General features: G+C 53.6%; 1 protein-coding gene across 6 annotated transcripts in view; it reads right to left on the bottom strand.

The window, feature by feature from the left end:
* Window positions 1-27,326, bottom strand: part of CEP104 (centrosomal protein 104) — a gene marked incomplete at its 5' end in the record, with an annotated part of 35,793 nt that overhangs the window by 3,443 nt on the left and 5,024 nt on the right. For 5 of the 6 annotated variants that reach the window (XM_084788224.1, XM_084788225.1, XM_084788226.1 and 2 more), the window contains 19 exons: window positions 326-416; window positions 3,652-3,719; window positions 3,893-4,031; window positions 5,695-5,803; window positions 6,346-6,412; window positions 7,347-7,383; window positions 10,228-10,335; window positions 10,846-11,052; window positions 12,974-13,150; window positions 16,681-16,854; window positions 17,324-17,491; window positions 17,982-18,179; window positions 19,478-19,690; window positions 20,601-20,759; window positions 21,034-21,202; window positions 23,530-23,615; window positions 24,055-24,117; window positions 25,723-25,861; window positions 26,107-26,280. In XM_084788224.1, coding sequence (XP_084644350.1) covers window positions 326-416; window positions 3,652-3,719; window positions 3,893-4,031; window positions 5,695-5,803; window positions 6,346-6,412; window positions 7,347-7,383; window positions 10,228-10,335; window positions 10,846-11,052; window positions 12,974-13,150; window positions 16,681-16,854; window positions 17,324-17,491; window positions 17,982-18,179; window positions 19,478-19,690; window positions 20,601-20,759; window positions 21,034-21,202; window positions 23,530-23,615; window positions 24,055-24,117; window positions 25,723-25,861; window positions 26,107-26,280 — 2,546 coding nt within the window. Of the gene's footprint in view, window positions 1-325; window positions 417-3,651; window positions 3,720-3,892; window positions 4,032-5,694; window positions 5,804-6,345; window positions 6,413-7,346; window positions 7,384-10,227; window positions 10,336-10,845; window positions 11,053-12,973; window positions 13,151-16,680; window positions 16,855-17,323; window positions 17,492-17,981; window positions 18,180-19,477; window positions 19,691-20,600; window positions 20,760-21,033; window positions 21,203-22,377; window positions 22,629-23,529; window positions 23,616-24,054; window positions 24,118-25,722; window positions 25,862-26,106; window positions 26,281-27,326 lie in introns of those variants that run through there. The other variant, XM_084788229.1, reaches the window with a different exon arrangement.

The raw sequence follows: 27,326 nt of genomic DNA, 5'->3' as shown, positions 1-27,326 counted from the left end.
CACAGAACCACGTAAGAAAAGGAGTTCTTACCCACAGGTGGGCTGCAGACCTCACAGTGACAGTGTGATGCTGGGAGAACCCACACTGGGCAGAGGTACCCACATGGCAGCCAGAGAGGAACAAAGGACACAAGCCGCAGCAGCTGTGGTGACCCTCGCCAGCCCCCCCAGTGAGTTTCCAGGAGGCATTGTGGAGGGCAGACACAGCCTGCTGCATATGGAGAATGGGGGTGCTAGGTCAGTTGCATATGGACAGGAGGCTCAGGATGCACTATGCCCAAGCTGGAACAGAGCACGGGCGCCCGGCGCATGGCTGACACCTTACCGTGTGGAGGGGCTGCGGCCTTGTAGAGAACGTGTGTTTTGCGCAGGTTCATTGTGCAGCCAGTGGGGCCCATCAAGTGAACCTTCCATGCCTGCAAAAGGCAGAGGCACAACCTGTTAGCCTGGTGGCCCAAGGGACCTGGGGTGTTGCCACAATAGACCCTCACTGTTCATGGTGAGAGTGAGGTGCTAAGCCAGCGAGAGGCTCGGAGCATGGTTCCCTGCCCTTCTGGAGCTCAGTCCTGTGACCAGGAGGACTTACTTCTGCCAGCTGCTGGGATGCACTGGGCACTTGGCCTACCAACCTCAGCTGCAGGTGAACGTGTGGCTTGGCTAACAGCTCCATGGCTGGAGGCCCAGCCTGCCCAGGCCCCGAGTCAGGGAGACCATCGGGTGGTAGATGCTGTCAACACAGCTAAGTGGGGTGTGCATACTATACAGCTGCTGACAGAGAAGTGTTGGTTCATGGTAGATGGTAGACATGGAGGGAGCACCACAGGGACATGGAGGAAACATGGAGGGAGCACGGCAGGGACACGGAGGGAGCACAGCAGGGACATGGAAGGGCATGGAGGGAACACAGTGGGGACATGAAGGGGGCATGGAGGGAGCATGGTGGGGACATGGAGGGGCATGGAGGGAGCATGATGGGGACATGGAGGAAGCTAGACTGGGACACGGAGGGGGCATGGAGGCAGCTGCTGAGCGTTCAGTGCTGCTCAAGGTGGGGACCAGCAGAGCACAGGGAAGTGAGAAAAGACTGTCAGTTGTGAGTGTGCAGTAAAGGCAGCTATTAAGATGAAAAGTGAAGGCGGGGTCTGTGGATGTGCAGGTAGGACAAGTCCTCTCAGCACAGGACGAGGAGGGGACAAGGACAGCAGCCTCAGTGTGGATGCAGTTCTTAGGACAGGCCTTATGTACAGATGTGGGGAACCATCGACAGAACTCAAGCCCTCCAGCCCTGTGAAGGAGAACAATGCACCCATGCTGTCTCCAGTGGTTGTCCAGATCGACAGAACCTGACTCTGGTTACCCCTGGGTACCAGATAATCGCAGAGGAGGCTGGACACACACCGACTCCAGTGCTGCCCGGGCTGTCCTAGGGCAGACAGGAATCTCATATCCTTTGGGCCTCTGAGGTTGTGAAGCTACGGTTGGGGAGGGGCATGCTGGGACGCCAGGGTGACAGGGTGGGAAGGCGTACTGGCTGCGTGTGCTCTGACAGGATGCTACATGTAGATGTCCCAGCTCTGCCCACTGTGGCTTTCCCTGTGCTGAGCACTGAGGCCTGCTGGGAGGACAGCTGATCCCTGGTCTGGGCAGAATGCTCCAGAGAGAAGATCGCTACCTGAGGCTATGCGCCAGCTCCAGAACTTCAGGAGCCAGGTGAAGGGCCTTGCTGTCCAGAGGGACCATCCGTAAGGGCAAGGATGGCAGTGACTCTATACCTACTCTCATCCATGAGTTTAGCAAGATGCTAAAAGCAGATAAACTAGTGAGCAGGCCTGCCCCCGCCCCCTCCTCCTCGAGACAGGGTTTCTCTGTGTAGCTCTGGCCGTCATGAATTCACTTTGTAGACCCGGCTGGCCTCAAACTCTTAAGAGATCCGCCTGCCCCTGCCTCCCTGAGTGCTGGGATTAAAGGCATGTGCCACTATGCTGGCAGGCCTGTCATTGTGTTGTGTAACAGAGCAAGCTCCTTAAGTAGGAAGAGAAATAACTCAAAATAGTTTCGGGAAGTCCCTGGAACTAATCCGATCCACTAGGCCCTCCCAGTGTATACAACCAAGCGTCAAAGAGATCCCGAGACCAGTTCAGCTGCCTGAAAGAAGCAGAAACCATCCAGTGGGCTGCTTGGAAGAGGTTTAGACCAAGTCACATTCTCCAGCCTGTGGGCTGTGCAGAGTTCCAGGATCCGAGCTTCCGTGAGCTGCCCTCCATGCTGGGGTGGGTACTGGGCTGCAGTGGAGCCATTCCTGCCTGCTACACTCCCCTTAGGTTTTCACAGGGAACTCATATTCACCACGTGGACTGTGACGGTGTCTGTTGTGGGATCTCTATCTGGGGCTTCCCAGGAAAATCTCACCACACAACACCCATGTGGGGTGGCAGGAAAGAGTGTTGGACTCTCTAGCATCTCCTGGGGCAGAGGCAGCACCAACAGCAAGCCCCAAAAGCTGCCTGGCATGGAGGCGCTGAAGGAACGTGAGCCGGCCTTAGTATAGCAAACATGGCTCTGGTAGGCCTTGCCTTTCTCCCTCATTCCCTGTGCCTTGCTAAAAACTGTTAGGTTAGCCAGGCAGTGGTGGCGCATGCCTTTAATCCCAGCACTTGGGAGGCAGAGGCAGGCAGATCACTGTGAGTTCAAGGCCAGCCTGGTCTACAAGGTGAGTTCCAGAATAGCCAGGGCTACACAGAGAAACCCTGTCTCACCCCCCAACCCCAACAACAAAACAAAAAAACTCAACCAACCAAATATTAGATGACATTCCTAAAGCTGGCCACCAAAGCCCAGTCCCTGGTTTGGCCGCTTCCCCCTCCTGAGGCTGACCACCAAAGTCCAGCTATCAAAGTACTGAAGTCCCGCAATCAAAAGCCCCCTCTGGCTCACCTAGTTAACACGCCCAATCAAAATTAAACATATCCTAACACGGGGTTTATCCCTTTACCTTTATAAACCGCCATTTGCCTATCGGCCACGTCTGTCCCCTCTCTATCCAGAGGCGGTCCTCTGTCCCCGCCCTGGGACCAATACCCATTTCCCTTGTTCCTTTTCCTTTCTCCCTCTGACTTCTATCTTGGCCCCTTATCTGTGCCCTCTGTTCCATGGCGGGGGGGGGGGGGGCAAATAAATCCCCTTTGTGCTGAGAACATGGTCTTGGGGTCCTCAGCTAAATCCAAGGTTCCCACAGGCACCACCGCTGTGCTGTGCAGGCAGCCAGAAATGGCGTAGACCATGGATACCTCAGGCCCTGCATGCAGACACAAACACCAGAGGAAAAAACCTCCAGGTGTCACCAGCTACTGCCCAGGACTGGAGGAGAGCACGGCATTAAGTAAGAAAAGAACTATCAACCACCATGACACACATTTTGTTAATCCAAATGGCTAATGGCTGGCAGACTCTGACTATGATGCCGGGGAGGCCCCACACACGAAAGCAATGACCAGGAAGAGCAAAAGCAGTGTTGCTGTCTTTGCAGTGAGCTGGGACTGACGCTGACCTCTGCTGACTGTTAGAAGTCAGGAGGCTGCACCACACAGCCATCATCCTGAGAGTATGCTCAACACTGCCCTGGGGCTCCCACCTCAGCTCAGAGCCCCTCACCTCTTCTCCAGGGGCAAAGTTCTCATGACACAGAGGACAGCGGTTTGCCACTTTCTCCGATTTGGCAGCTGAAATGATTTCAATAAAAAAGACTTGGTTATTTGGATGAACCTTCTACAGGGGGATGGGGTGGGGAAGAGGAAGGAAGGGTGCATCTAATCCCACAATGCTTATGTCTGACTCCCCAACCCCAGCAGCTGGACCACACCTAGGGAGGACACCTGGCTGTCAGGTGACTCACGGTTGCACTCCTTAGTCTTGATGTGCCTGGGAAGCTCCTCCTTGGGAACAGCCTCGCTGCAGCGGTGGCACTTCCCAAACTCATCCCTTCTGTCACACTCTGTCAGCAGGTGCTCTGTCAGGCTGGATATCTCAACCACCTGTGCCCAGGGAGACAGCAGAGTGTGACGTCTGTAGGCAGGGCAGCTGTTCCGGCTCCCCAGTAGTTCTCAGAATGTGCAGGTACAGGACTCTCCCTCATGCCCAACTCTTGGTGGGAAAGCCTTCCACGCAGCCACGGCCCGCACGCTGGTAGCCCACTGGCTACTCGGGAGGACTGTCACCAACAGCCCTGCTCAGCCATGGACAGCATGCCAGGTCCTGCTGATGCGAGAGTTCCTCAAGTCCTGCAGGAGAACCAACTGCCCTCTCTACAGCAGAGGCTGGGGCGACACCCGTAGTGCTGAGACCACGGGCCCAGTGCGAGGCTCCGGCTCCGGTTTTCTTAATGGGATGTCTGTCAGACTGTCCTCTGAGCATCTGCGGACATGTCTCTAGATCCCTGCTACTGTGACCTGTGGTGAAGCCCACCTTCCTTCTGTAATGAACACCAGTTACTTCCAAGATTCCTAACGGCCCAAATGCGAGGATGCGTGTCTGCTGCAGAAGAACAAACTGAATACGGCTGTTAACCTAACTCTCACCTAACTCCGGTTTCTTTGAATCTCGGCGAAGTGGAAAAGTCCCAGGCTTACCCTATGACCTTGTCCCAGGGTCTATTGAGCCACATAAAGGACAAAAGAGGTTAGTTCAACTGTCTAGAAGAGACAGCTTCAAGGAGCCAGTGCTGCAGATGACTTTCATGAAGCAGCTACTAGCTAAAATCAGCCCCACTTGCACCCCAGTGCCCTTGTGCCCTGACCCCATCTGTGGAGTGTGAACAAGTTCAGTTGCTTATTGTGAACAGTTTTTCTGTTTACACCATGTTGGTGTAAGCCTTTGGTTTCAGTTTCCGCCTAACAGCACAGAGCCCAATGCTCAGTTACCCCACACGGCTCAGGGAGCACAGTGGAAGAGGTGAAAGGTGAGCACCAGAGGAAGATGTGGCGAAGCTTATTTTGTCTGGGCTTAATGTAACTATTGGCCTCAAGGACCAGAGACTGAGGTGACCTACAGAGTACCTTGGCCCAGTTATGACAATGACCCTCATGACTGATAGGTCTGGGTGACAGTCACAGAGCTGTCAGCATCCCCTGAGCACCCCCCCCCCCATTCCTGGTCCTACCCGAGGTGCACATGTGCTACGCAGCAGCAGTGAGTGGAAGTGAGGCTGTGGGCATCAGGAGAGTAGGGACTCCTTTCAGGGATGCAGAGTCCGAGCATCAGCTGTAGGTGACTAATACATTAACTGGTAAGCTGGACTTAGAGGATCATGGGACAATGGATATTTCTTTATGTTTCCCGGGAGTAATGCAGCACGAAACTGTCAGCAGCAAAGCTATTCCCAGCAAATGCAAGCAGTCAAGCGCATGCGTCATGGACGGGGCAGCAGGCAAGCTAGCAGCGGAGAGCGGGGCCCGCACTGCAGGACTCCACTCACTCAAAGTGCCAAGCAACAGACGCCATGAATGCCCTCAGAGTGGAAGGTGGCAGCTGGCGCGGCGGGTGGTAGAGACGGTGGCTGGCACAGCACGGACTTCTCCACTCTCCTGGCTCCCCGTGCTTTGGTCTCTTTCTCTAAGCCAAGATGTCTCAGGTGCTTAGCCCCTGACTTGCCCACAGTAGTCACCCGTGAGTGGCCATGGCCCACGCCCAGCTCCTGACCTGCCTGCAGTGATCGCATCTCGTCAGCATGAGGCAGTGTTTCCAGTAGTGGAGGTCCAGGCCCTCTTCTGTGAAGGACTCACTCCTCTCCCCACAAAAGATGCACAGACTATACAGTGAGAGAGAAAGATGGACGTGAAGGCCGAGCTCTGGCTGCTGTGACCACTCAGCCCTGACCGTACAGGACGCAGCGTTCCCCAAACCCCTCCTGTCCTGAAACGCTGGCGCTCTGAGGGCAGGCTGCACCTCTTGGGCAGGACAGTGCGGCTCAGGGTTCTAGCACAGTGCCAGGGAAGGGCCTCACCAAGCAGGCTACAGAGCCCTCTGGTTTGAGTCTTGCTGGCACAGTGCTGCTGTAGGTGGCCTAAGTCACAGAAGAGGTGGAGGACATGCCAGTCCCTGACAGACTGAACCTGACCCTGGACAGTGCGAGTCATTCGGCTGCAGCAGGGTGCAGAGGGAAACTGTGGTGGACGAAGACGGGACACTAGCTGAGCCTGGCCCAAGCCCGCATGATCAGCTCAGGGTAATTTCCAGGTTTTAGAATCAGGAAGGAGTCAGAGACTGAGCATCAGAGTGAGCCAGGGAGGGAGCCCACATCCCTAGAGCCTCTCCACGCCCTCAGCAACAGACTCAAGTAGTGTCACTCACTTATACAAATAGTGGTTATCTGGGACTTCCGGAGTATCGGGTGGGACAGCTTTCCTTCCTTGAGGGTCTGAGGAGATTAAAAGAGCACAATTTAAGTAACGTTTGGTTGAAATGTTTAAAGTCTCAGTAAAAAAATAGTAATTAAAAAATGTCATTTTAAAATTATGAACCCAATGGCAGGGTGTCCAACACAAAGGCTGTACCCAGTCAGGACTACAGGGCCAGGGAGGAAGCTTTCCTCCTCCTCTTCCTCTTCCTCCCTTCTTCAGTGCTCAGGGTCAGATCTGGGGCCTTGCACACCCCAGGAAAGCACCGTCACCACAAGCTACGCCTGCAGCTTGGTTGGTGAGCTAAGGCCTTGCTGTGTAGCTACAGCAGCCTCAAATGTGCTGCAGTGCTTTAGTGAGAACGGCCCCACAGGCTCATGTGTTTGAATGTTTGGTCCCCAGTTGGTGGAACTGTTTGGGAAGGGCTAGGGGGTGTGGCCTTGTTGGAGGAGATGTGTCACTGGGCATGGGCTCTGAAGTTTCAAAAGCCCATGCTACCCCCAGGGTCTTTCTCTGCCTTGTGCTTGTGGGTCATATGTGAGCTCTCAGCTGCTGCTCCAGTGCCATGCCTGTCTGCTGCCATGTTCCCGCCATGGTGGTCATGGCTCACCCTTGGAAACTGCAAGCCCCAAATAAACCTTTTCTTCTGTAAGTTTCCTAGATTCTGGCATCTTATCACAGCAATAGAAACGTAATTAAGACATCCTCCTGCCTCTTCTGCCATTCCCTAGGCTCATAAGTGACACCAGGCCTGCTAAAGGGAGTGATTTTGTTTTGCTTTGAGACAGTGTCACTATTAGCTTTGACTGGCTTGAAACTTGGTGTGTAGCCCAGGCTGCCCTCTGGCTCACAAGAGACCCTCCAGTCTCTGAGTGCTGGCATGAAAGGTGTGTGTCACCATGCTCGGCAAAGGTGCGTCCTCAGTGCTGAGCTGCCCTACGGGAATTTGCTCACCTTGATTCTGGAGCTGCACAGCATCACTCTCTTTCTCCTAAGACACAAATACAGAAAGGTCAGGAGGCAGTGTCCTCATAGCCCATGTCTAGATGTTTGATATTTCTATCAAAGAACAACAGGACTTATGTGTTTTCCATCCATCCATCCATCCATCCAACCCACCCAACCATCCGTTGACCTATCCATTCACCCATCCACCCATCCGTCACCCATCCACCCATCCATCCATCCATCCACCCGTCTGTCCATCCACCCATCCATCCATCCACCCATCCATCCACCCATCACCCATCCACCCGTCTGTCCATCCATCCATCCATCCATCCATCCACCCATCCATCCATCCACCCGTCTGTCCATCCACCCATCCATCCATCCACCCATCCATCCACCCATCACCCATCCACCCGTCTGTCCATCCATCCATCCATCCACCGACCATCCATCCACCCATCCATCACCCATCCACCATCCACCCACCCATCCATCCATTCACCCATCCACTCATCCGTCCGTCCGTCCATCCATCCACCCATTCATGTTTGTGAGAGTCTCATCTACGCAGCACAGGCTAACTTCAACATTGCAATCCTGCTGCTTTAGCTTCTTGAGTGCTGTAGTTACAGGTATGTTCCACCCAGCTCCACAGGACTATGAAGGTGTTATCAGCGATCTTTCCAAGCTGACCCTGATGGTGAACACTTATGATGTTGCTGCTTGGGAGGCGAAGCATGAGGATGACAGTTGGAGGCCAGCCTGGGCGACTGATGAGTTCTAGGGCAGTCTGAGCTACACAGTGAGACTTCATCCTAACAACAACCACCACCACCACAGCAGCTCCAGCACTTCCTCCTGCTCTCTTTATCCCCTTCTTCCAGGCCCTTAGCTCCACCAGTCCACAGACATGCCACATACCAAGGCTACCAAACTCCTCCACAAGGGACTGTTATTCCCACTAGCTGAGTGACCAGCAGCCCTACCAACACAGGTATGGTGAGCAGCAGACACCTGGCCATGTCCCAGCTAGCTTGTGACCTTGAGTGAGCCTCTTGTTGGCCACGAGTTGTAAACTAGTAGGAAACCCTCAGCCTAAACTGCCCCGCAGGTGGCTTGCATCGTGCTCCTGTGGCACAGCATCCACTGCAGGCCTGCAGGGAAGGCAGTGTCACCTCAGCCTCCTGCGTTTTCCTCACCACTGTTCTCACATTGGCTTTGGAGAGCAGGTCTGGGGATCTGTAGACATGTTTTCTGCTTCTCTACTTCTTGTTCTTCCCCATTTGTGTAGAGCAGCATGTGAGACTTCTGCCCATCTCACAGCATCCTTGGAGCTTGTGTAGTAGCTGTTGCCATGGACATAAGTTGCTCGGAGGCAGGTTCCAAGTACATCTTGTGAGATGAAACTCTGCATTTGGGACTGTGGACCTCCTTAACACTCCTGCCTGCTTACATTTGTAAAATTATTTAAATCTGCGGGTATGTATGTATGTATGTATGTATGTATGTATGTATGTATGTATCAGCATGTGCACGCCACAGTACAAGCACAGAGGTCAGAGCACCGTTTTAGGGAGTCAGTTCTCCGTCCATTATGTAGGTACCATGGACTGAACACACGTTATCAGGTTTGGCAGCAAAGACCCCGTGAGCCATTTTGTCAGCCACGTGTGGAGGAGTTTGGTAGCCTTGGAATGTGTCATGTCTGTGGACTGGTGGAGATATCTCACCCTTTTTTCTTTTAACTTCAGGAACTTAACTGCACAGTTAATGTTAAGAAACTAATTCCAACCCAGAAGCAGGATACACAGGAAGGTTTTTCCTCCACATAGGAGGAACCTGCTCCCAGGGCTCAGAGAGGCCTCAAGCACACTGCCTGGTGGGTGCCTTCAGCTGCAGGCCCTTTCCAGGGTAGGCAGGAGAGCTTCCCCTCAAGCCCACAGCAACAAAGGCAGCTAGTAATTGACATGGGACACCCACGGCTCTGTGCAGGCCTCTTTTATTTGTGCCCCCCTGTACAAGAACATTAACACAGAACATGGCTGTCCTGGCAAGAGATCACATCCAAAGACCTTCTAGGTCTGTGTGATCGGCTGGAATACAAACATGCCTTTAATCCAGGAGACAGAGGCAAACAGATCTGAGTTCAAGGCCAGTCTGGTATAGAGCAAGTATCAGGTAAAGAAAAGCTTAGGTCTAGGTGTGGTGGTGCATGCCTTTAATCCCAAATGGAGGTAAAGTTAGTTTGTAGAAGGAAGCACCTGTGTTTGAAAGTGAGGTCTAATTGAGTGGCAGAAAAGGTAACAAACCAGAGAGGATTTGACAGAATAGCATACGCCCAACTCTCATGATAGGAGAGAGGAAAGGGAAGCTACGTAAGAGGCAGTTTTATCAGAGAGAGAGGAGGCAGTTTTACCAGGACAGTAATAGAGAGATAGGTTGCAGAGAGAGAACTCAGGTGAAGATGAAACAAACTAGAAAATGAGAAAAATCCAGAAGATTAAGCAGACTGCTGAGTTAGTTTAAGGCCAAACAGAGCAATTCTGGGCCAAGAGAGAAGCCAGATTAAATAAGTCAGCTGGGAGAGGAGTTTGAGCCAGAACAGCTGAGTTCAGTCATGCAGCCCAGAGCTCAGAAAGAACAAGGGTGAGCTTATTAAGCAGCGAGTATCAAAGGCTGAATACATTCTAGGCCTAGGTTAGATTGTGTGGAGGCTAGAAGCTTCCAGAACTAGGCCTAGGTGAGCAGGAGGAGGCAGTGAGCCTCCCAGGTGACGACTGCGCCAGGACAATCAGAGCTACTTTTACATCCAAACCTAGAAAAGGCGAGGATGCCGCTGGCATTGCTGCACCGCACTTGGAGGGAGGCGTGGCCGAGTTCTTACCTGGACCGCAGCCTGGGCCTCTCTCAGTGCTGCCAGCTGGCCCTGCAGCGCCTTCATCTCTTCCTGCTTTTGCTTTTCTGCTTCTCTCATGGCCGCTCTTTTCTGGGCCTATTAAAAAACACACACACACACACAAACCATTTTCCCGACTAGGAGAGCTTTCTTGGGGTAGCTTCAGACATTGGGAGACAAATTATAGCTTCTAAATTTGGTGATAAGAATATAACTCATATTAAAAGTAAATTCTCCAGTAGTTTCCTAAAGGTCTGTGCATTGCTAACCCTGCTCTTCCCAGACACAGAAGCACTGGCCCCACAGTGCAGAGGCAGGACACACACAGCAGGGCCCGGCTAGGGACTAGCTTCCCACTACAGCCTGCTTCTCCACATGGGGGTCCTCCAGACAAAAATTAGCCATTTGTTCACGTCTCAAGTAGCATTGTATTTTCCCTTCTCTTTCTCCTCCTCCTTCTAGCTCAGTCTGGCCAGTTTCATAGCAGTGCTCTCAGCTCCGCCTCCCATGCTGAGACTGCGGGTATGAGGCAGCAGGGCTGCTGTGTGCTCCAGCTTACTTCCTAAACACAGACTGCAGCTTCATCAATTCATGAGGCCAACTCACCCTGACCTCAGCCTCAGTTGGCCTGCCATCTATTTTAGCAAACCCCTCAAAGATGGCTTTGTAGAGGAGGTCCCTGCGTGTGCTGCTGTCATCTGGAGGAAGGTGGTCCAGGGTGAGTGCAGGGTGCTGCCTGTACATGTCCAGGATGATCCTGACGGCTGTCTCTCGCACCTCATATGCCCTGTGTCCCAGGGCGCTCACTGCAAACTGCAAAGAAAACAGTCTCATCACTGCTGCCGAACAACAGAGTTAACGTCTCACAGCACAAAAGTGACCGAGGGACACTGCAAAGACTTGGCAAACAAAGGGAGGCAGGGAGGTGACAAGAGAGGAGCCACAGCAGTTCTCTTCAATATCCTGGCACACGCACACTCAAGTCCAGGGTTACACTGTTCTCTTTCCATTAGAGTGCTATGAAGCATTCTTTAACTTACATCCATCTACAAACTCCCTATTATGAAAGACTTCAAATATATAGGGGACTATGGCAAACCTAGGTCAGGTAGGGTAACGGTTTGCCAAGCCTCTGTGAGATCTTTGTTCGTAAGGAGCAGAACACTGGCTCTCTTGTGCCCTCTTCCTGTTTCCCAGGCTGTTTTGTCCCTGCCTGGAGGTGTGCATCCTCCTGCAGCTGGTGTGTGCTGTTGCCCACAGGCTGTCACTCTGCAGAGTGTGTCTCTGCAGGGTTACTGTGTTAGCATCATGAGCAGCATGCTGGGGGTGCAGCTGGTGTAGACAGCACCTAACTTCCTTATGTGGTCTGTCCCCAGCACTGTAATTGTACACCACTAAAAATACTGGGCGATGGCTCTGCGAGTAATGGTACCCACCTTTATTGCTGCCTGAGTTCTAGCCTTGGGGCCATGGAGGAAGGAGAGTCTTAGGTGTTATTCTCACACTGCAGCATGCACACATGCACACACAAACACACAAAGAAAGAAAGGCAATGTGCACCTCCACATCAACAAGAGCCCTGTGCATAGCTGCTGTAAACAGTTCCCTGCCTTCTGCTCCACCGGTGCTCAGCAACATGCTTGCGTGACCCTGAGCTCTCTCACCTTAGCTGTGTTGCTGTCAGGCTGGCATTGCCATGTCAGAGGTCAATGCCTCCCCAGTGTTGCTGGGACCTAGGCCTCCTGCTCCCACACTTCTGAAGGGCTCATTCCGAGCCCCACTCTTGGGTCCTGCCCCACACCTGGCTGTTTGCGGTATTCTCACACCAGAGCCTTTGGTCCACCTTCCCTTGAGCCTCCCCATGGTCCCACCCCGCATTCCTGAAGTCTCCGGTAACCCTCTTTCCTTTCCTTTGTGTCAGCAAATGAAGCTGATGTGATGGCAGCCACCGGTGTCCCACAGGTGTTTGCTTCACTTCAGACTTGGCCTCACACCCACGGGTCCTCTACCATGGGCTCTGGAGCTCAGCCATGAAACAATGGATGCCTTCAAAGTGTCTGGCAGCGGTCTAGGCAGGAGACCAGGGTAGGCATCATGTATTCTTAGGCAAAGAAAATTTTCTTTTCCAGTTTTTTTTTTGAGACAACATCTCATATAGCCTAGGCTAGCCTCAAACTTACTATGTAGCTAGGGATAACCCTGACTCTCCTGCATTTACGTCCTGAGTTCTGGGATTACAGCACAGCCTGCTGTATGCAGTGTTGTGGGATTACAGGCGTGCACAGACTGCTGTATGCAGTGTTGTGGGATTACAGGCATGCACAGCCTGCTGTATGCAGTGTTGAGATTGAACCTGGGATTACAGGAGTGCACAGCCTGCTGTATGCAGTGCTGTGGGATTACAGGTGTGCACAGCCTGCTGTATGCAGTGTTGTGGGATTACAGGCATGCACAGCCTGCTGTATGCAGTGTTGAGATTGAATCTGGGATTACAGCACAGCCTGCTGTATGCAGTGTTATGGGATTACAGGCGTGCACAGCCTGCTGTATGGGACTGAAGCTGGGCTTTGTGCTTGCCAGGTGAGCACCCAGTCAGCTCCCTAAGAGTGACCCTCATGACCTGCTCCTCACTGTGGATAATGCCCTGTGCACTCTACACGCTCAGACACGGACTAGACAGCTCTGCTCTGAACTGTGGCACTGGGCCAGTGTCGTGCCACGTGAGGCGGCTCACCTTCATCACACTGTCCACGGTGAAGCCTGAGCTTCCCGTGCCCAGGTCCCTCAGCAGCCGGGCCAGGAGGTCCGCCTGGCTCACTGCTAGGTGAACGGAGGCGTTGGCCTTCAGTGGCTGCACCAAATAAGATGGAACGAGCTGCAGGGACTTCACCTCCTTAAACAAGGCCATTTCCTAGAAAATGCACCATGGTTTGTTAATTTTACAGGCAGAAGTTGGAAGTCACTTAGTGCAACATAGCAGCCTGACGCTCTGAACAATGACGGGAACAGACTGGGACATAAAGGGACAATGACAAGCTGCAGGAGTTATGAGTGGGAGCTGGGGATTCTGGGAAACAACTAGAGTCGCACTACCTACCTGAGGCACAGGAAACCAACAGAACTTTACAGGGAACAGTGGAAACCTGTTCTTGCTATCTCAGCCTCAGCAAACCTTTTCTGAATTTAGCATCTGGAAGGATGTCGTAGAGCTGAATTTAGCACCGAGTGTCAACAACTCTCTGGTCGAGCAGATCACTGGTGAGCAGAGTGAAAGAACACAAGGGCTGCCTGCTGCTTCTGTTGTTGGGTCTCACTATGTAGCCTGGGCCTCCTTGAACCCACCCGGCATGCTCAGTGTGCGTAACAAGCTCTCTTTGTACGTGGGCCCACGTGTGACAGCTCAGATTCCAAGGACAAGGCATGGTAAACGCGGCCTTCAGCGACCACGACAGCAGCTTCCTGAAACAGGGGGGCCTGAGCATGGAGGCTCAAGGCCAGTTAACCTGGGGTCTTTGAAAGTTTATTATCTTTAATGTGTGAGTGTGTCTGTGTGTGTATGCCACGTGAGGGCAGGTGTCCGTGGAGGCTGGAAGAGGCTGATGGGTCGTGTGGAGCTGGCCTCACAGGAGGGCGTGAGAACCCACACACGGGAGCTGGGAGCCCAATTGCAGTCCTCTGGAAGAGCAGCAATTGCTCTTTACCGAGCGTCTCTCCAGCCTTACCGGTAATGTCTGCACAAGATTGCCTCAAACAGAGGGAGCCGCACCTGGGAGCCCCACACAGAAGAGGCTGAGGTCAGGGATTACGAGTCAAGGGTAGCATGGCTGTAGGGTTAAACCACCAAGGTGCGCTGGCAGCTCTGCTGTGGTGAGAGGATCACGTGTGCCCAGGAGCAGGTGGCCTGGGCGACACAGAGAGACCTGGCTCTTAAGAAAAACAGGACTAAAACAACTTACTCACTTCTGCTCTGTTTACTTACTTTTTCCATGTTTGTTTTTTTCCTAAACATTAAATTTCTTAATAAAACCAGGTCTTAGATTCTTCACATGCTAAGAAATAACAAAAGTGGAGCGGGGTGTGGTGGCGCACGCTTGTAATCCCAGCACTCGGGAGGCAGAGGCAGGCGGATCTCTATGAGTTCGAGGCCAGCCTGGTCTACAAAGTGAGTCCAGGACAGCCAAGGCCACACAGAGAGACCCTGTCTCGAAAAACCAAAACCAAAACCAAACCAAACAAAAAACCAAACCCCTCCCCCACAAAAAGACAAACGCTCTAAGACAGATGTATATACACACAAAACTTTGCTTCAATTTTTAAGGAATTCTTAGATTTTCTCAAGTCCAGATATGAAGCTTCACTTAAGGGTCCCAAAGTCAGCTGGGCGGTGCACACCTGTAATCCTGTACTTGGGAGGCCAAGGCAGGAACACTGTCTAGTTCAAGGCCATCCTTGGTGACACAAAAGGTTCTAGGTGAACCCTGGTTACATGAGACCCTGTCCCATAGTAAGAAAAAGAGGTTGGTACCCCTGAGAGGTTCCCCTTCTCTAGAAGTAGAGGGGGAAGGGCTGGCATCAGGCTGTAAAGTGATTAAGTAAGACAAACAAACCAGCCCAAACCCGAGCTTCCTGATGTACATGTGCTTGTCATCAGCTGACTCAAATCAAGCCAAAGGTATTTCCACAGGATTTCACAGACTGTGCTCATTCTTCACACACACTCAGTTCCCAGTAAGCATGTCTGGGGAAGGAATGGAAACATACTAAAACGGTAGTACGTTTATTCTGTTCTTCCTTTGTTAATAGTCCTCTGGGTGATGATGCTGTTGTTTATTCTGTCTGTGCCTATGTGTGGGTATGAGCACGCCATAGTGGGAGTGGAGATCAGGAGACAGTGTGCTGGAGCTTTCTCCTTCAACCCTGTGGGTCCATCTCAGCACTGAACTCAGGATGTCAGGCTTGGTGGCACCTTTACTCACTAAGCCTTTCGCAGTCCTTTATTTTGTTCATGTGAATGGTGTGCATGTGTGTCCATGCATGCTGGCACGTGTGTCCATGAATGCTGGCATGTGTGTCCATGCATGTTGAGGCCTGAGGTGATTTCAGGGAATCTTTCTCTAGAGCTCTTCCACCTTATTTTGAGGCAGGGTCTCTTAATCAGTCCTGTGACTGCCAAGCTGGCTAGACTTGCCAGACAGCTTGCTGCATAGATCCTATCTCCGCTTTCCAAGGTTGGGATTGAGGCAAGCCACCATGCCCACCTGGTATCATGTAGGCTCTAGGGACTTTTACGGGGAGTCAAACTGCTGAGCCATCTCCCTAGCTTTATACATTCATTATTTTTATCTCCAATAAGCTGGGTGTGGGATCATGCCTGCAATGTGAGCACTGGGAAAGCAAGGCAGGAAGGAAGGCCACTGAGTCTGAAGGAGCCAGCCTGGACTACACAGTGAGTCCAAGTCCATCCATCGCCATAGAATGAGCCTCTCAAGTCTAGAGGAAGCTCATCCCAGCCTGCACTAGGGAGCACAGTGCAAGCGCCTCACCATGCAAGGCAGAGTCAGACAACTACAGGAGATGAGCACAGTGCAGGCGCCTCACCCCCGCAAGGCGGAGTCAGACAACTACAGGAAGATGAGCACAGTGCAGGCGCCTCACCATGCAAGGCAGAGTCAGACAACTACAGGAAGATGAGCACAGTGCAGGCGCCTCACCATGTAAGGCAGAGTCAGACAACTACAGGAAGATGAGCACAGTGCAGGCGCCTCACCCCCGCAAGGCGGAGTCAGACACCAACAGGAAGATGAGCACAGTGCAGGCGCCTCACCATGCAAGGCAAAGTCAGACAACTACAGGAAGATGAGCACAGTGCAGGCGCCTCACCCCCGCAAGGCAGAGTCAGACAACTACAGGAAGATGAGCACAGTGCAGGCGCCTCACCCCCGCAAGGCGGAGTCAGACACCAACAGGAAGATGAGCACAGTGCAGGCGCCTCACCATGCAAGACAGAGTCAGACAACTACAGGAAGATGAGCACAGTGCAGGCGCCTCACCCCCGCAAGGCGGAGTCAGACAGCTACAGGAAGATGAGCACAGTGCAGGCGCCTCACCCCCGCAAGGCAGAGTCAGACAACTACAGGAAGATGAGCACAGTGCAGGCGCCTCACCCCCGCAAGGCGGAGTCAGACAACTACAGGAAGATGAGCACAGTGCAGGCGCCTCACCCCCGCAAGGCGGAGTCAGACAACTACAGGAAGATGAGCACAGTGCAGGCGCCTCACCATGTAAGGCAGAGTCAGACAACTACAGGAAGATGAGCACAGTGCAGGCGCCTCACCCCTGCAAGGCGGAGTCAGACAACTACAGGAAGATGAGCACAGTGCAGGCGCCTCACCCCCGCAAGGCGGAGTCAGACACCAACAGGAAGACGAGGGACGCTCATACCTGGATGAAATTCAAAGCCATGACGCGGAGGCGGGCAGAGGAGTCTCCGGTTCTGGTGAGCAAAAGGGGAATAGTTCTTTCTACACAGTGCGTCGTTTCGAGTTTGCTTAGCTTGTGCTTGGGAATATACTGTGTAATTATCATTTTCAGCAATTTCAGTGAGGCCTGAAAGACCTGAAGAAAATGAGGTAAGAGATCAGAGCCTGTGGTGGAGTTCAAGAGGAAACAGGACATCAGCAGCCAGTGTGTGGACACTCGGCACAAGCTGCTTCCAGCACAGCACCAAGCCGTTCTCACTGCAGGTCACTAGGTCCCATAAACTCCCTCACCATCCGACACTCTTGACCATGTGATGCCAGCTTGCCACTCCTGAGCTGCACCCACCCTCAGAGCTACAAAAAGGAACGACTCCCAGCCCTCAAGGCTCATGAAAAGGACAGCCGAAAGCTGTTTGTGGAGACTCGGCCTCTGCGCTGAGGAAGCTGGGAGCTCAGAGCTGTGCAGAGCTGGGGAAGCCGCCGGGCAGTTTGGCATTTCCCTCCTGTCAGTTACCCTGGAGCTGGAGAAACCTCACTCCTGGCCTCACTGAGAGCTAAGTCACGGTTCTCTCAGTGACCTGGGAACAGCAGGCTGAGGGACTCACTGAGGTCACGATGTCCTTTATGGCTCTTCTGATAAGAAAGACAGATGCTCTGAGTATGTTTTTCAAATCTTCCTTCTGGGTTCCAACAGGCATCTCCATCAGCTTCTTGTACAAGGCCAGCAGCGCATCTTCTCGGCAGGACCACATCTTGGAATAGGCCCCAGCCACCTGCCAGGAAAACAGTGGTCCTGCCTTACTTCAGGAGGCATCCTGCCCAGCACCACAGCCGCCCCAGACTGCCATCTTGCACTTAAAGCTCTTTTCTAGTAGGGAGGCCTCTGCTGAGCGAGAGGTAGAGCTGTGCTAATGGGAAACTGAGAAGTGACAAAGGACTGCAGACTCTTGCAAGCTGACCTCCACACGTGAATGGCAGGATGTGTAACTCGCAGACAGACAGACACACATACAAACACAAAGACGTGCAGACACAGACATACACACACACAGAAACGCAGACACACAGACCCATACATATAAACACACACTCAGAGACACAGACAGACACAGTCACATACACAGACATAGACACAGACAGACACACAGGTTAAACAATTTTTAAAAACGTGCAGCTGTTTTCCCTTCTTTCTCTATGTGGTGTTTGTGTGTACACGCACACGTGCATGCCACTGTGTGCATAACTTGGTTTTCCTTTTTTTACCAAGGCTTCGCCTAAGATGTCGATGGCAGCGCTGGCTTCTCTCAAGGCCTTCTCTGTCAAGGGCTCCGGCTCTCCTGAGCCGCCCTGCCTCCGGACATCACTGCTGTCGGCCTCTCTCACTTCTGGCTCTGCGCATGCTTCCCCCAGCTGCTTTCGAGCAACAGGAAGAGGCCGTTCATCATAGGGCAGGACCTCCACCTGCAGGCGAGCAGAGGAGCACAGTGCTGTGGGTGGCTGCTCTGCCAGGACGGCTCCTCCACAGCCTGATGGGCTACGGGGAGAAGTCTCAGGCGCCGTCTCTGCTGAGTGTGAGCAGCCGCAGGCTAGAGGAGTAACTGGAAACGCCGGATGAAGCTCTCAACTCCTGTCCAAAGCTGCAGCCCTTTCAGTTCAGCTCTCACAGCGGAGAGGTCATCCGCTGCTTTTCAGACTAGTTAGCTGACATTCTTTTTCCATACTACACAGCGCAATAGAGAAGCTCACTATCTGGAGGCCTCAGAACACACCACCTCCCAGGGACGCGGTCTGTAACAAGCTTCCTCTGCGCTGGGGCTCCGGCACCTAAGTCACCAGGCAGTGTCCGTGGTGGCTACACAGCTGAGGACGCACCTTCTGTCCTCACAGCCCTGTCCAGTCAGACAAAGGCACAGCAGTGAGAGCAGAGAGGCAGCACTCCTGACTGGACACAGATGCATGGTGACAACTCCTCTGACGCTCGCTAAGGCAGCAAGGTGAGCGCACACCTGTGAGAGTAAGTTTCTCAAAGTCTGAAATCAAAGTGTGAAACTCTGAGACAACATGAGCACTAGGCGCAGAGGCAGCGCTACCTAAGCTGACACATGCGCACAGGCCCCTCTGTTGTACACTGACATGCTCTGAGAGGCCTGGTGGGGCCGGCCACACAGGCATCTCCTTTGCTGCTGTGTCAGAGGCTGGCCTGTGTGGCTGACGTGAGAAGCCTTGTCAGTATTCCCTGTGACAGTAGACAGTCTAGGAAGACAAGGAGCTGGGGAGTCGAAGCCACCCCGAAGCCACAGGGCCTACTGTGTGCCCAGCTTTCGCTTGGGTTTCCTGTTACAGCGCTGCTCTAAAGGCATGGGGACCATGGACACGACTCAGGGGCTGCCTGGAAAGTACACAGAGGGGATTCACCCGCTGATTTTGGGGCAGGATCTCTCCATAGCCTGGATGTCCTGGGACTTGCTACGCAGTGCAAGCTGCACTGGCGGCAGGCCTGCCTCGGCTCTGGAGAGCACCTGCACAGCGATGCTTGAAGCATATAAAAACCAGGGGCTCAAAAGATGGGTCTGACGGGCAGGCCTGGGGAGTGTGTGGGGTGGGGTGGGGTGGCCAGCCAGTGGCTTCTGCTGCTCTGTCTGGCCAGGGCTTCAGCTCCCTCCTGAGGAAGGCATGTGCTGTGCTTTGAGATTAGTGCCCAGGACAACCCAGGCCCTCAGGACGCTGCTGAGAACATCACACTGCAGTGGATCACTTACATGGCTCCTTGGGGCAGGGCCTGCGGCAGGCGGGGACTGGCCCACTGCCGAATGCTGAGAAGATGCCAAGGGCTTTTCCTGCAGGACTGGACCAGCAAACGTGTCTTCTGCTACCAGCTCTTCTGTGCGTGGGAGTGAGGACACTGCTTTCCAGTGTTGAGGACTGCTGGGAGACCCAAGGGGCTGGAGGGGCAAAGCGAAAGGCCTCTGCACCTGAGGAAAGACGGGACAAAGAGCCTCAGATCATCTGACTGGAGGAAGGCTGTGCTGAGAGAGGAACCCCAGCCGAGAGAAGTATGAGAAGCTCATGAGCGCACAATGGCCACTCCATGTCCCAGGACCGCGGCATCTCCTCACCTGTGTCGGCCACAGTTAGAGTGCAGACTACAAAGCAGGCCTGTGCCTGACTCAGCATGAGCATGGGTGCTTGTGTGTGTTTCACAAACATAGCTGTGCTAGAAGCACAGGTGCAGGCAGGGGACACGAGCCTCCAGTTCACAGCTGGCCAAATGATTCTGCACAATGCAAACAGGCAGAGCAGACAAGCAGGGTCTGCCCCAGAAGCCATGCTGCGCTGCTCACTTTGGCAGAAAAGCAGAGGTACACATCCCATCAGCACCAGCCTGGGACTGGTTGCTAGGCAGTGGGGCTGTGAAAACTGGAAGCCGGCACTGAGCACGGAGCCCCCTCCCTCACCTGCACTGAGCACGGAGCCCCCTCCCTCACCTGCACTGAGCACGGAGCCCCCTCCCTCACCTGCACTCAGCATGGAGCCCCCTCCCTCACCTGCCATGTGTCCATCATCTGCCTGGATTAGCTGTAACATTAGGGACAGAGTGTTGTGCTAGCAATCTGTCTCTACCCACTCACACTATTCCAGTATGTTTCACACCCAAAGGTGTGTGGTGCAGGTACCACACCCCATACAATATGGAGACAGTCTGGAGGAGTTCCTGGTGAGTGGCAATGCCTAGATCTCTCAGACCCGGGGCTCCTTCTCCTCTGTGTGAACTCTACCTGCTGACTGCACATGGCAGGGAGGACCTGCTTTAGCCCACACACTCACAGTGCCTGAGCTCAACTCTGATTAGCTCCTTGCTCTCTCCCCAGGGCCCATTCTGACCTCTGGCTCGCCCTGCAGGAGGCCATGCAGTTCCAGCTGTTCGTACACCTGGGCGCGGTAGCGTGCCATCTGCTGTTTCTTTTCCTTGGCCAGATCGTAGTCTTCTTTCTCCACCGCACAGCGCTTCTCCACCTCATAGCGCCCTAGGCGCTCACCGACCTGCAGGCACACCATGGGTGTCTGCTCTCATAGAGCAAGTGTGGGTGGGCGGGATCTGTGTTCTGGAGCCCCACACAGGTCAAGCCAGCCCAGAGGAGCAGGACACCTCCACCTCCAGCCCCACATTTTCACCTTCAAGGTGCTCCTTGACCCCCACCCTCCTGCCAGGGACGCCAGCTCCGGGTGTGTTTCTCAGGCTTTAGGAGCCTCTCTCTCCTGGGGTGGTGGGAGGAGAGCAGCCCAGGCGGATGAGGGAGGGTCTCAGAAGCTGCACCTTCTGTAAGTCAGCGATCGCTTGCTTCAGCTGCTTTGCATGGTCATAGCGCTCCTTCCTGACAGCTTCCCGCTTCCTCTCATCCAGCCTGCGGATGATCTGGGCAACTTCGGGGTCTTGGTACATGTCAAACGCCAAGTCGTCCAGTGGCGAGATATAGTCAGATCTCCTAAGGAGAGAGGCGACACTTTCATGTTGGGAGCGCCAAGAGCTCATGCTGAACACACAGAAAGAAAGGTCCCAGCCCTGTTCACCCGGTCACCAGGCAGCCGACTCAGGGTCCTGGTGCCTCACTGAGAAGCACGTCAGGCCACGCTCCAGGCACACTCAGCATCCATGAGCTGCCTGCATCACCACTGTCAATCTTGCGTCTCACAGCACAGCAGTGAACGCCGCCTTCTGGGGCTACAGCGTGCAGCAACAGCACGTGCCTGCGCATGCCACACAGCCTCAGGGGATGTGTCTGGTGTTGTACCTGCTACACCAGCTGCATGCAATGCGCCACATACAAGCTGTGACTTGGGTAAAGTTCATGTAAATATTATTAGTTACAAATAATTTATTGGAAAACTTGAATAATAATAAGCTCAAATGAAACTTGGGCATGGTATAAAAACCCCCAGGTTCCTTTCTGCCCCTTCGCACCCTCTAATCAGGCCCTTTGCCGCCAGGCAGCTGTGGCAGCTCTGAACCCTTCTATTCGGTAACGTAAGGCTGACAGCGCACATTAACTCTCAACACTATGCTTGTAAGTCTACACACATCATTTTGCTCTGATGTTCCAGAAATCAACACAAGTATTTCTGCAAACCTCAACCCCCCAAACCCAAACTCAAACCCAAAAGTTCCATGGTAGCACCATCAGAATTTCTAGGGCAGGGACACACCCACTCTCATGCAGAACCCATGGTCAAGCTGGGTTCTCACACAATGAATTTCAGCACTGACACTCACACAGGTGTCTTACAACCCTCTGCTTCCACAGAATCCTGGGGACCAGCAAGGCCACCCCACCACTGAAGAGGGAAACTCTGCTGGAGCACGCAACCGTGTGCCGTAGCTACTTTGTAGACTCGGGCTTCATGGAGGGCAGAGACCAAGGTGTGGCCACCAGGAAGGAGCTGCCCAGTGGTGATACAGGTGAGGGCACACCTGGCTCCTGGAAGCAAGGCCTGGGAGCTGAGGCTTGCTGGACAAGTGCACCACTGTCCTCAGGGGCCTCTGCTAACAGCTGAACACACAGAACTGAAGCATCTCTGAACGACAGTAGCGTAGGTGTGCAAGATACACATTAGTCTTTGCACAGACACAAGGCCACCCAACCAGCGCCTTATCCGCTCTCACCTGACACACGCCTTGCCTGACCTGGAGTGTGCAACCCTCTTGGCTGTCTGAGGCGCTAACAAAGTATCTTGCAAAGGAATGGGAGAGTGTGCAACCCGCTTTGTAAGGTGGAGTCCGGTGTTTGGTGTTTCTGGATGGCCAGCTAAGCTCAGTCTGTAACAATGGACTTCCTTTCTCAGTGGGGTTCTCTCCTTGCCTGATCTGGGGACACCCAGATCCCCTAGGGAGCATCGCATAGCCAGCAGGGAAGATTACAGGCCCGACCTTTCACCCCCTAACCCCCGCAGAACCTGTTCAGCAAACCACTGGGGACCCCTGGAAATACCCCACCCTATGCTAAGGAAATCTTAGCTTTCAGCAAATGACCTCTAATCATATCTGGAAATTCTTCCCCCTCCCATAGGATAATTAAGAACTGTGTTCTCCTTCTTGTGATAGGACCATATGCTACCATGTGTAAATGAGGCGCTGCACCACCACGTGTAAATCAAGTATCCTGGCACCTCTAGTCCAGTGAATCAGACACATTCACCCTCAAACCCCTCCCACTGCCCAAGGTCTATAAATGTCTCTGATTCAGGAAATGCACACACTCTCTCTGTGTCTCTGTGTCTCTGGGTCCTGTACCACTCCTCCACCACGAGCTCTGGAAATCCATCATCTATTCTAGGGCCTGACTGCTAGCCAGGCAGTGCTGGTGGATCTGTTTTGGCAGCTGCTGAAGCCCACTCCATGGCCGTTAGCTTGGTGCTGACTACCAGTGAAGCACGCACTGGGCCTGCATCTCACTGGACCTGCCTTCCAATTGGTTTCAGGTGTCTGCCCACACCCTCTGCTGTGCTTAGTACAGCAGCTTAACCAAGGGGCTGTAACACTGTGGTATCACCACAGGCCATTGGAATAGCAATCCCATTCTAAAAGAGCTAGTTGTAAACAACACCCAGAGGAAAACTCAATTTCCACCTCCCCTAGTGAGGCCGGCAACCTCGCCTAGAGCGCAGACCTCAGCCTGTGCATTCTAAGCCACCCTTGAGCAAGAAACGGCGCCTCTCATCTTGAGGCCCGTCTGTCCTCCTCCAGAAGCAAGGAGGGCCCGGGTGGAACCCAAGCCACCTGCTGCCAGATGATGAATGCCAGGGGAGGGGGTCTTACCCAGCAAAAGTTCCTTCTAGGGCTGGGTCCTCAGGATTGTGGGGACTGTGGCCCAGGTAATGGTCAATCAGCTTCTCCCTAGAGGTCTTTGGGAACAAAATACCTTCTTAGACTCTCAGGAAATAAAAGGACAAAATGAATCTTTATTTTACAACTGTTTAATAGAGAGGTTCAAACAAGACTCGGTGGTCCCAGTCTTCTGGATGAGCAGCTAAAATTCTTTTTGTGGTTTTTCAAGACAGGGTTTCTCTTATGTAGCCTTGGCTGTCCTAGACTCACTTTGTAGACCACGCTGGCCTTGAACTCACAGAGATCCACCTGCCTCTGCCTCCTAGTGCTGGGATTATAGGTGTGTGCCACTGCACCCGGCTGTCAGCTAAAATTCTTGAAGAAACGGTTGCTAAATTATCTGACAGTCATCCACTTGCTGTATGAGGCTTCCTGAATTGACGTGAGGAGAAGAAATGATGTCCCTTCTCACAGGAATGATTTTTATTTCTTTAGGAGTGAAACTTTCATACTTACAATATTGTTTTCATCTCCAAAATCTGCAGGGTCTCCAATGATATTTATTGCAACCAAAGCCACCTAAGAAATAGTTAAACCAGCAGAAATTAATTATGAAATGTCTGAGGTGCCTCAAGCCCTTTAGCTATCAGACAGCATGCTGGACTCCCCGGGCACTGACAGCGACGTCACGCTAAGGTAGAGGACTGCGATGTCCCACAGGTGAACAGAAAGTGCCCTAATGCTCACAAGTGGCCACGGTTGGCAGGTGTCTGCCAGTAACTGCTAACCTAGAGCTTTAACCGAGTCTCCCAAGCAGCCAGCACTCAGGGAAGAGTGATCAGAGCCCAGGCCCACGTTTGTCCGTAAGAAGAACGCTAACTGACGCAGGCGCTGATTCTCACCTCTCACCTGGTGGTGAAGTTGCTGCTCCTCTTTCCCACCCACCATTGCGGGCAAGTTTGTAACCAGTTCCCACTGGGGTCTGGTCTGGTTGCTGCCCAAATGAGCGGACTCACATACCCCAAAAGGTTTGCAACCTTGTCTAAAACTGTGTTCCTGTTTGGCCACTAAAAAGCCAACACACCTGGGCAGGACAAACGGGAAAGGCACGCCTAAGGCTCCTGGGCTTTTGGGAGGAGAGCGGTGGAGGAAGAGAAGCCAGGGGCCGGCGCCATGGGTGAGGTGGAGGAGGAGAGGCACATGGCTGGCGTGGATGAAGAACATTAACAAGTATTTGGGGTTATGGATGCGAAGGAGGTCAATACATTATGAGAAGCAGATGGCGCGTGATGGGGCGGGCGTGGGACCCCTGCCACATACGGGATGTGGTTTAGGGGATTAATATCTGCCCTGCCCCAGGTTAACTAAGGCTGTTTTAAATATAACAGGTGTCTGTGTTTCGCTGATTGCTAGCGGGTTAGAAAATACAGCTGTAATGATAATTATAGGGCTAATAATAAACATTAACTGCAACAAGTTCCTACTGGTGGACACACGCAAACGGGGTGGGAGGAGACAACGTTAGGATCTCTCCATTTCCCATGAGGCCATGCCACGATGGACCTCGTCATGTAGTGGCCCCTCGTAAGTCATTGCCTGCTAGAGTCACTGTTGTTGGAGAGGCAGCGCGTGGTATGAATGTGTGCACACAAGACTGATTTTGACTTGATTTCCTTTTTCAGGGTGGGAAGGGGTCTTGGGGATTCAACTAGGCTTTGAGCGTGCTGGGCAAGCAGGCTATCACTGAGCTGCATCCCAGCCCTGACTCCAGTTCACTCATTAAAGAAGGCCAGGGCGGCAGTGTTGCCTCCGCAGCTGGAGTGGGCCGTGCTGCTGGGCTGCCCACTGGCAAGCCAGCTCCCATGGGCACTGCCCGTCTGGATCGCACTGCCAAAACAACAGACCGCCAGTCGCGCGCGCTTCAGCAAGTGTAAACAGGAAGAGGGAACAATCAAGCTAACACACACACACACACACACACACACGACACAGAAACCTCTAGGAACTTTTTCCCACTCTTTTTACCTAAGTCTGGTACAGTCACTCTGGTGCCCAGAGTTGACACAGGGGAGAGCCTGGCTTCAGAGAACAGCAGTCCTCTCACAGAGCTTGGAGCCACAGGGCATAGAGGGCGGGGTATTGCCATGGTGTCAGCGCAGTCTCAAGCACACACACAAGTCTTACCTGATTATATATGTTGTACTTGTTGGCATGGTTTTGGTGAAAAATCAGTTTAAGAAACTGCCCCACGGCATCCACATAGACAGACTTGAGTTCCCGGGCTTTGCAGCCTGTCTTTTCATTATCACAGAGAGAGACGTAGCTGAAAGGAGAGCCACAACTCAAGTGCTGCTGACAAAGCCATCCCGCTCCCACCGAGCCGCACAGGGCCTAAAATGAAACCCAGGGCCCTCCCAGGGTCGGGCTCCCAGTGACGCCTTGAGAGAAGCTCTCCACCCGAGGAGCAGCCCTGCTGAGCCCCACAGAAGTTAGGCATATGAAACCCCAGGTGTGTGCATGGAGCCGTCCCGTGCGTGTCACACTGTGCACTCTGAGCTTCTCTCTTACCCCAGCCTGCGGAAGCGCTCCGCCTGGTAGGGCACCAAGTACTCAGGCAGGCTCTCACTGATGTAGAACTCGACCTTGCTGGAGATCATGTACTGGTGCGCGAGCAGCTGCAGCTTCCTTATCCGACACCTCTCCACCATCTGGAGAACAATCTCCTGGGGGAACTCGCAGAACCTGAAAGCAAACGCACTTCTGGGCTTCTGAGCGATGCTGCCAGGCAGGGCAGTGTGAGGTGCAGCATGCTGGGTGTGGGGTGTGAGGTGCAGCACACAGGGTGTGGGGTGAGAGGTGCAGCACGCTGGGTGTGGGGTGTGAGGTGCAGCACGCTGGGTGTGGGGTGTGAGGTGCAGCACGCTGGGTGTGGGGTGAGAGGTGCAGCACGCTGGGTGTGGGGTGTGAGGTGCAGCACGCTGGGTGTGGGGTGTGAGGTGCAGCACGCTGGGTGTGGGGTGAGAGGTGCAGCACGCTGGGTGTGGGGTGTGAGGTGCAGCACGCTGGGTGTGGGGTGTGAGGTGCAGCACGCTGGGTGTGGGGTGTGAGGTGCAGCACGCTGGGTGTGGGGTGTGAGGTGCAGCACGCTGGGTGTGGGGTGTGAGGTGCAGCACGCTGGGTGTGGGGTGTGAGGTGCAGCATGCTGGGTGTGGGGTGTGAGGTGCAGCACACTGGTAGCCTGCACCCAATCAGAAGACTGTAGCTTCCTCCCTTTTAAAGGCTGGACCTAAAGGTGACTGGCCCTGCTGGCCACCTGCAGACCTAAGCTCAGGCTGTTAAGACTAATGGCTCCTGTGGGACTTCAAGATGACAGGACTGACAAGCCAACGAGCAGGCCAGGCAGAGCCAGGGTCCCTGCAGGAGCCTGAGGACTCTAGAAAACACCTGCTGTCAACATGCAGAAGGTGACCTCGGGTGTGCTCAGTGCTCCAGGGCAGGCTGAGGCGAAGCCTCTAATTTGGCTTAGGACCCACAGACTGCATGAACTCCATGTAAGACTTGGCTAGGGCACCACTTCCATCGTAAGGAACCCACACAGCAAGGCACGGCCACAGCTCAGCAGTACACTAGCTGGCAGGCACTGTGGCACGTGGACAAGGAGCTCTGAAGGACGGGTGGTCAGGAAAGGCCCCTCCCTTCACAAGTACCAACATCACTGTGCCTGGTGAACTGTGCATGCACGCACGTGTGTGTGTGTGTGTGTGTGTGTGTGTGTGTGTGTGTGTGTG

Source organism: Acomys minous (assembly GCF_964271855.1).
Source record: "Acomys minous genome assembly, chromosome: 6".
In the NCBI taxonomy this organism is placed as follows: domain Eukaryota; kingdom Metazoa; phylum Chordata; class Mammalia; order Rodentia; family Muridae; genus Acomys; species Acomys minous.
The sequence above is the reverse complement of the archived record's forward strand: the minus strand, read 5'-3'. Positions and strand labels throughout refer to the sequence as shown.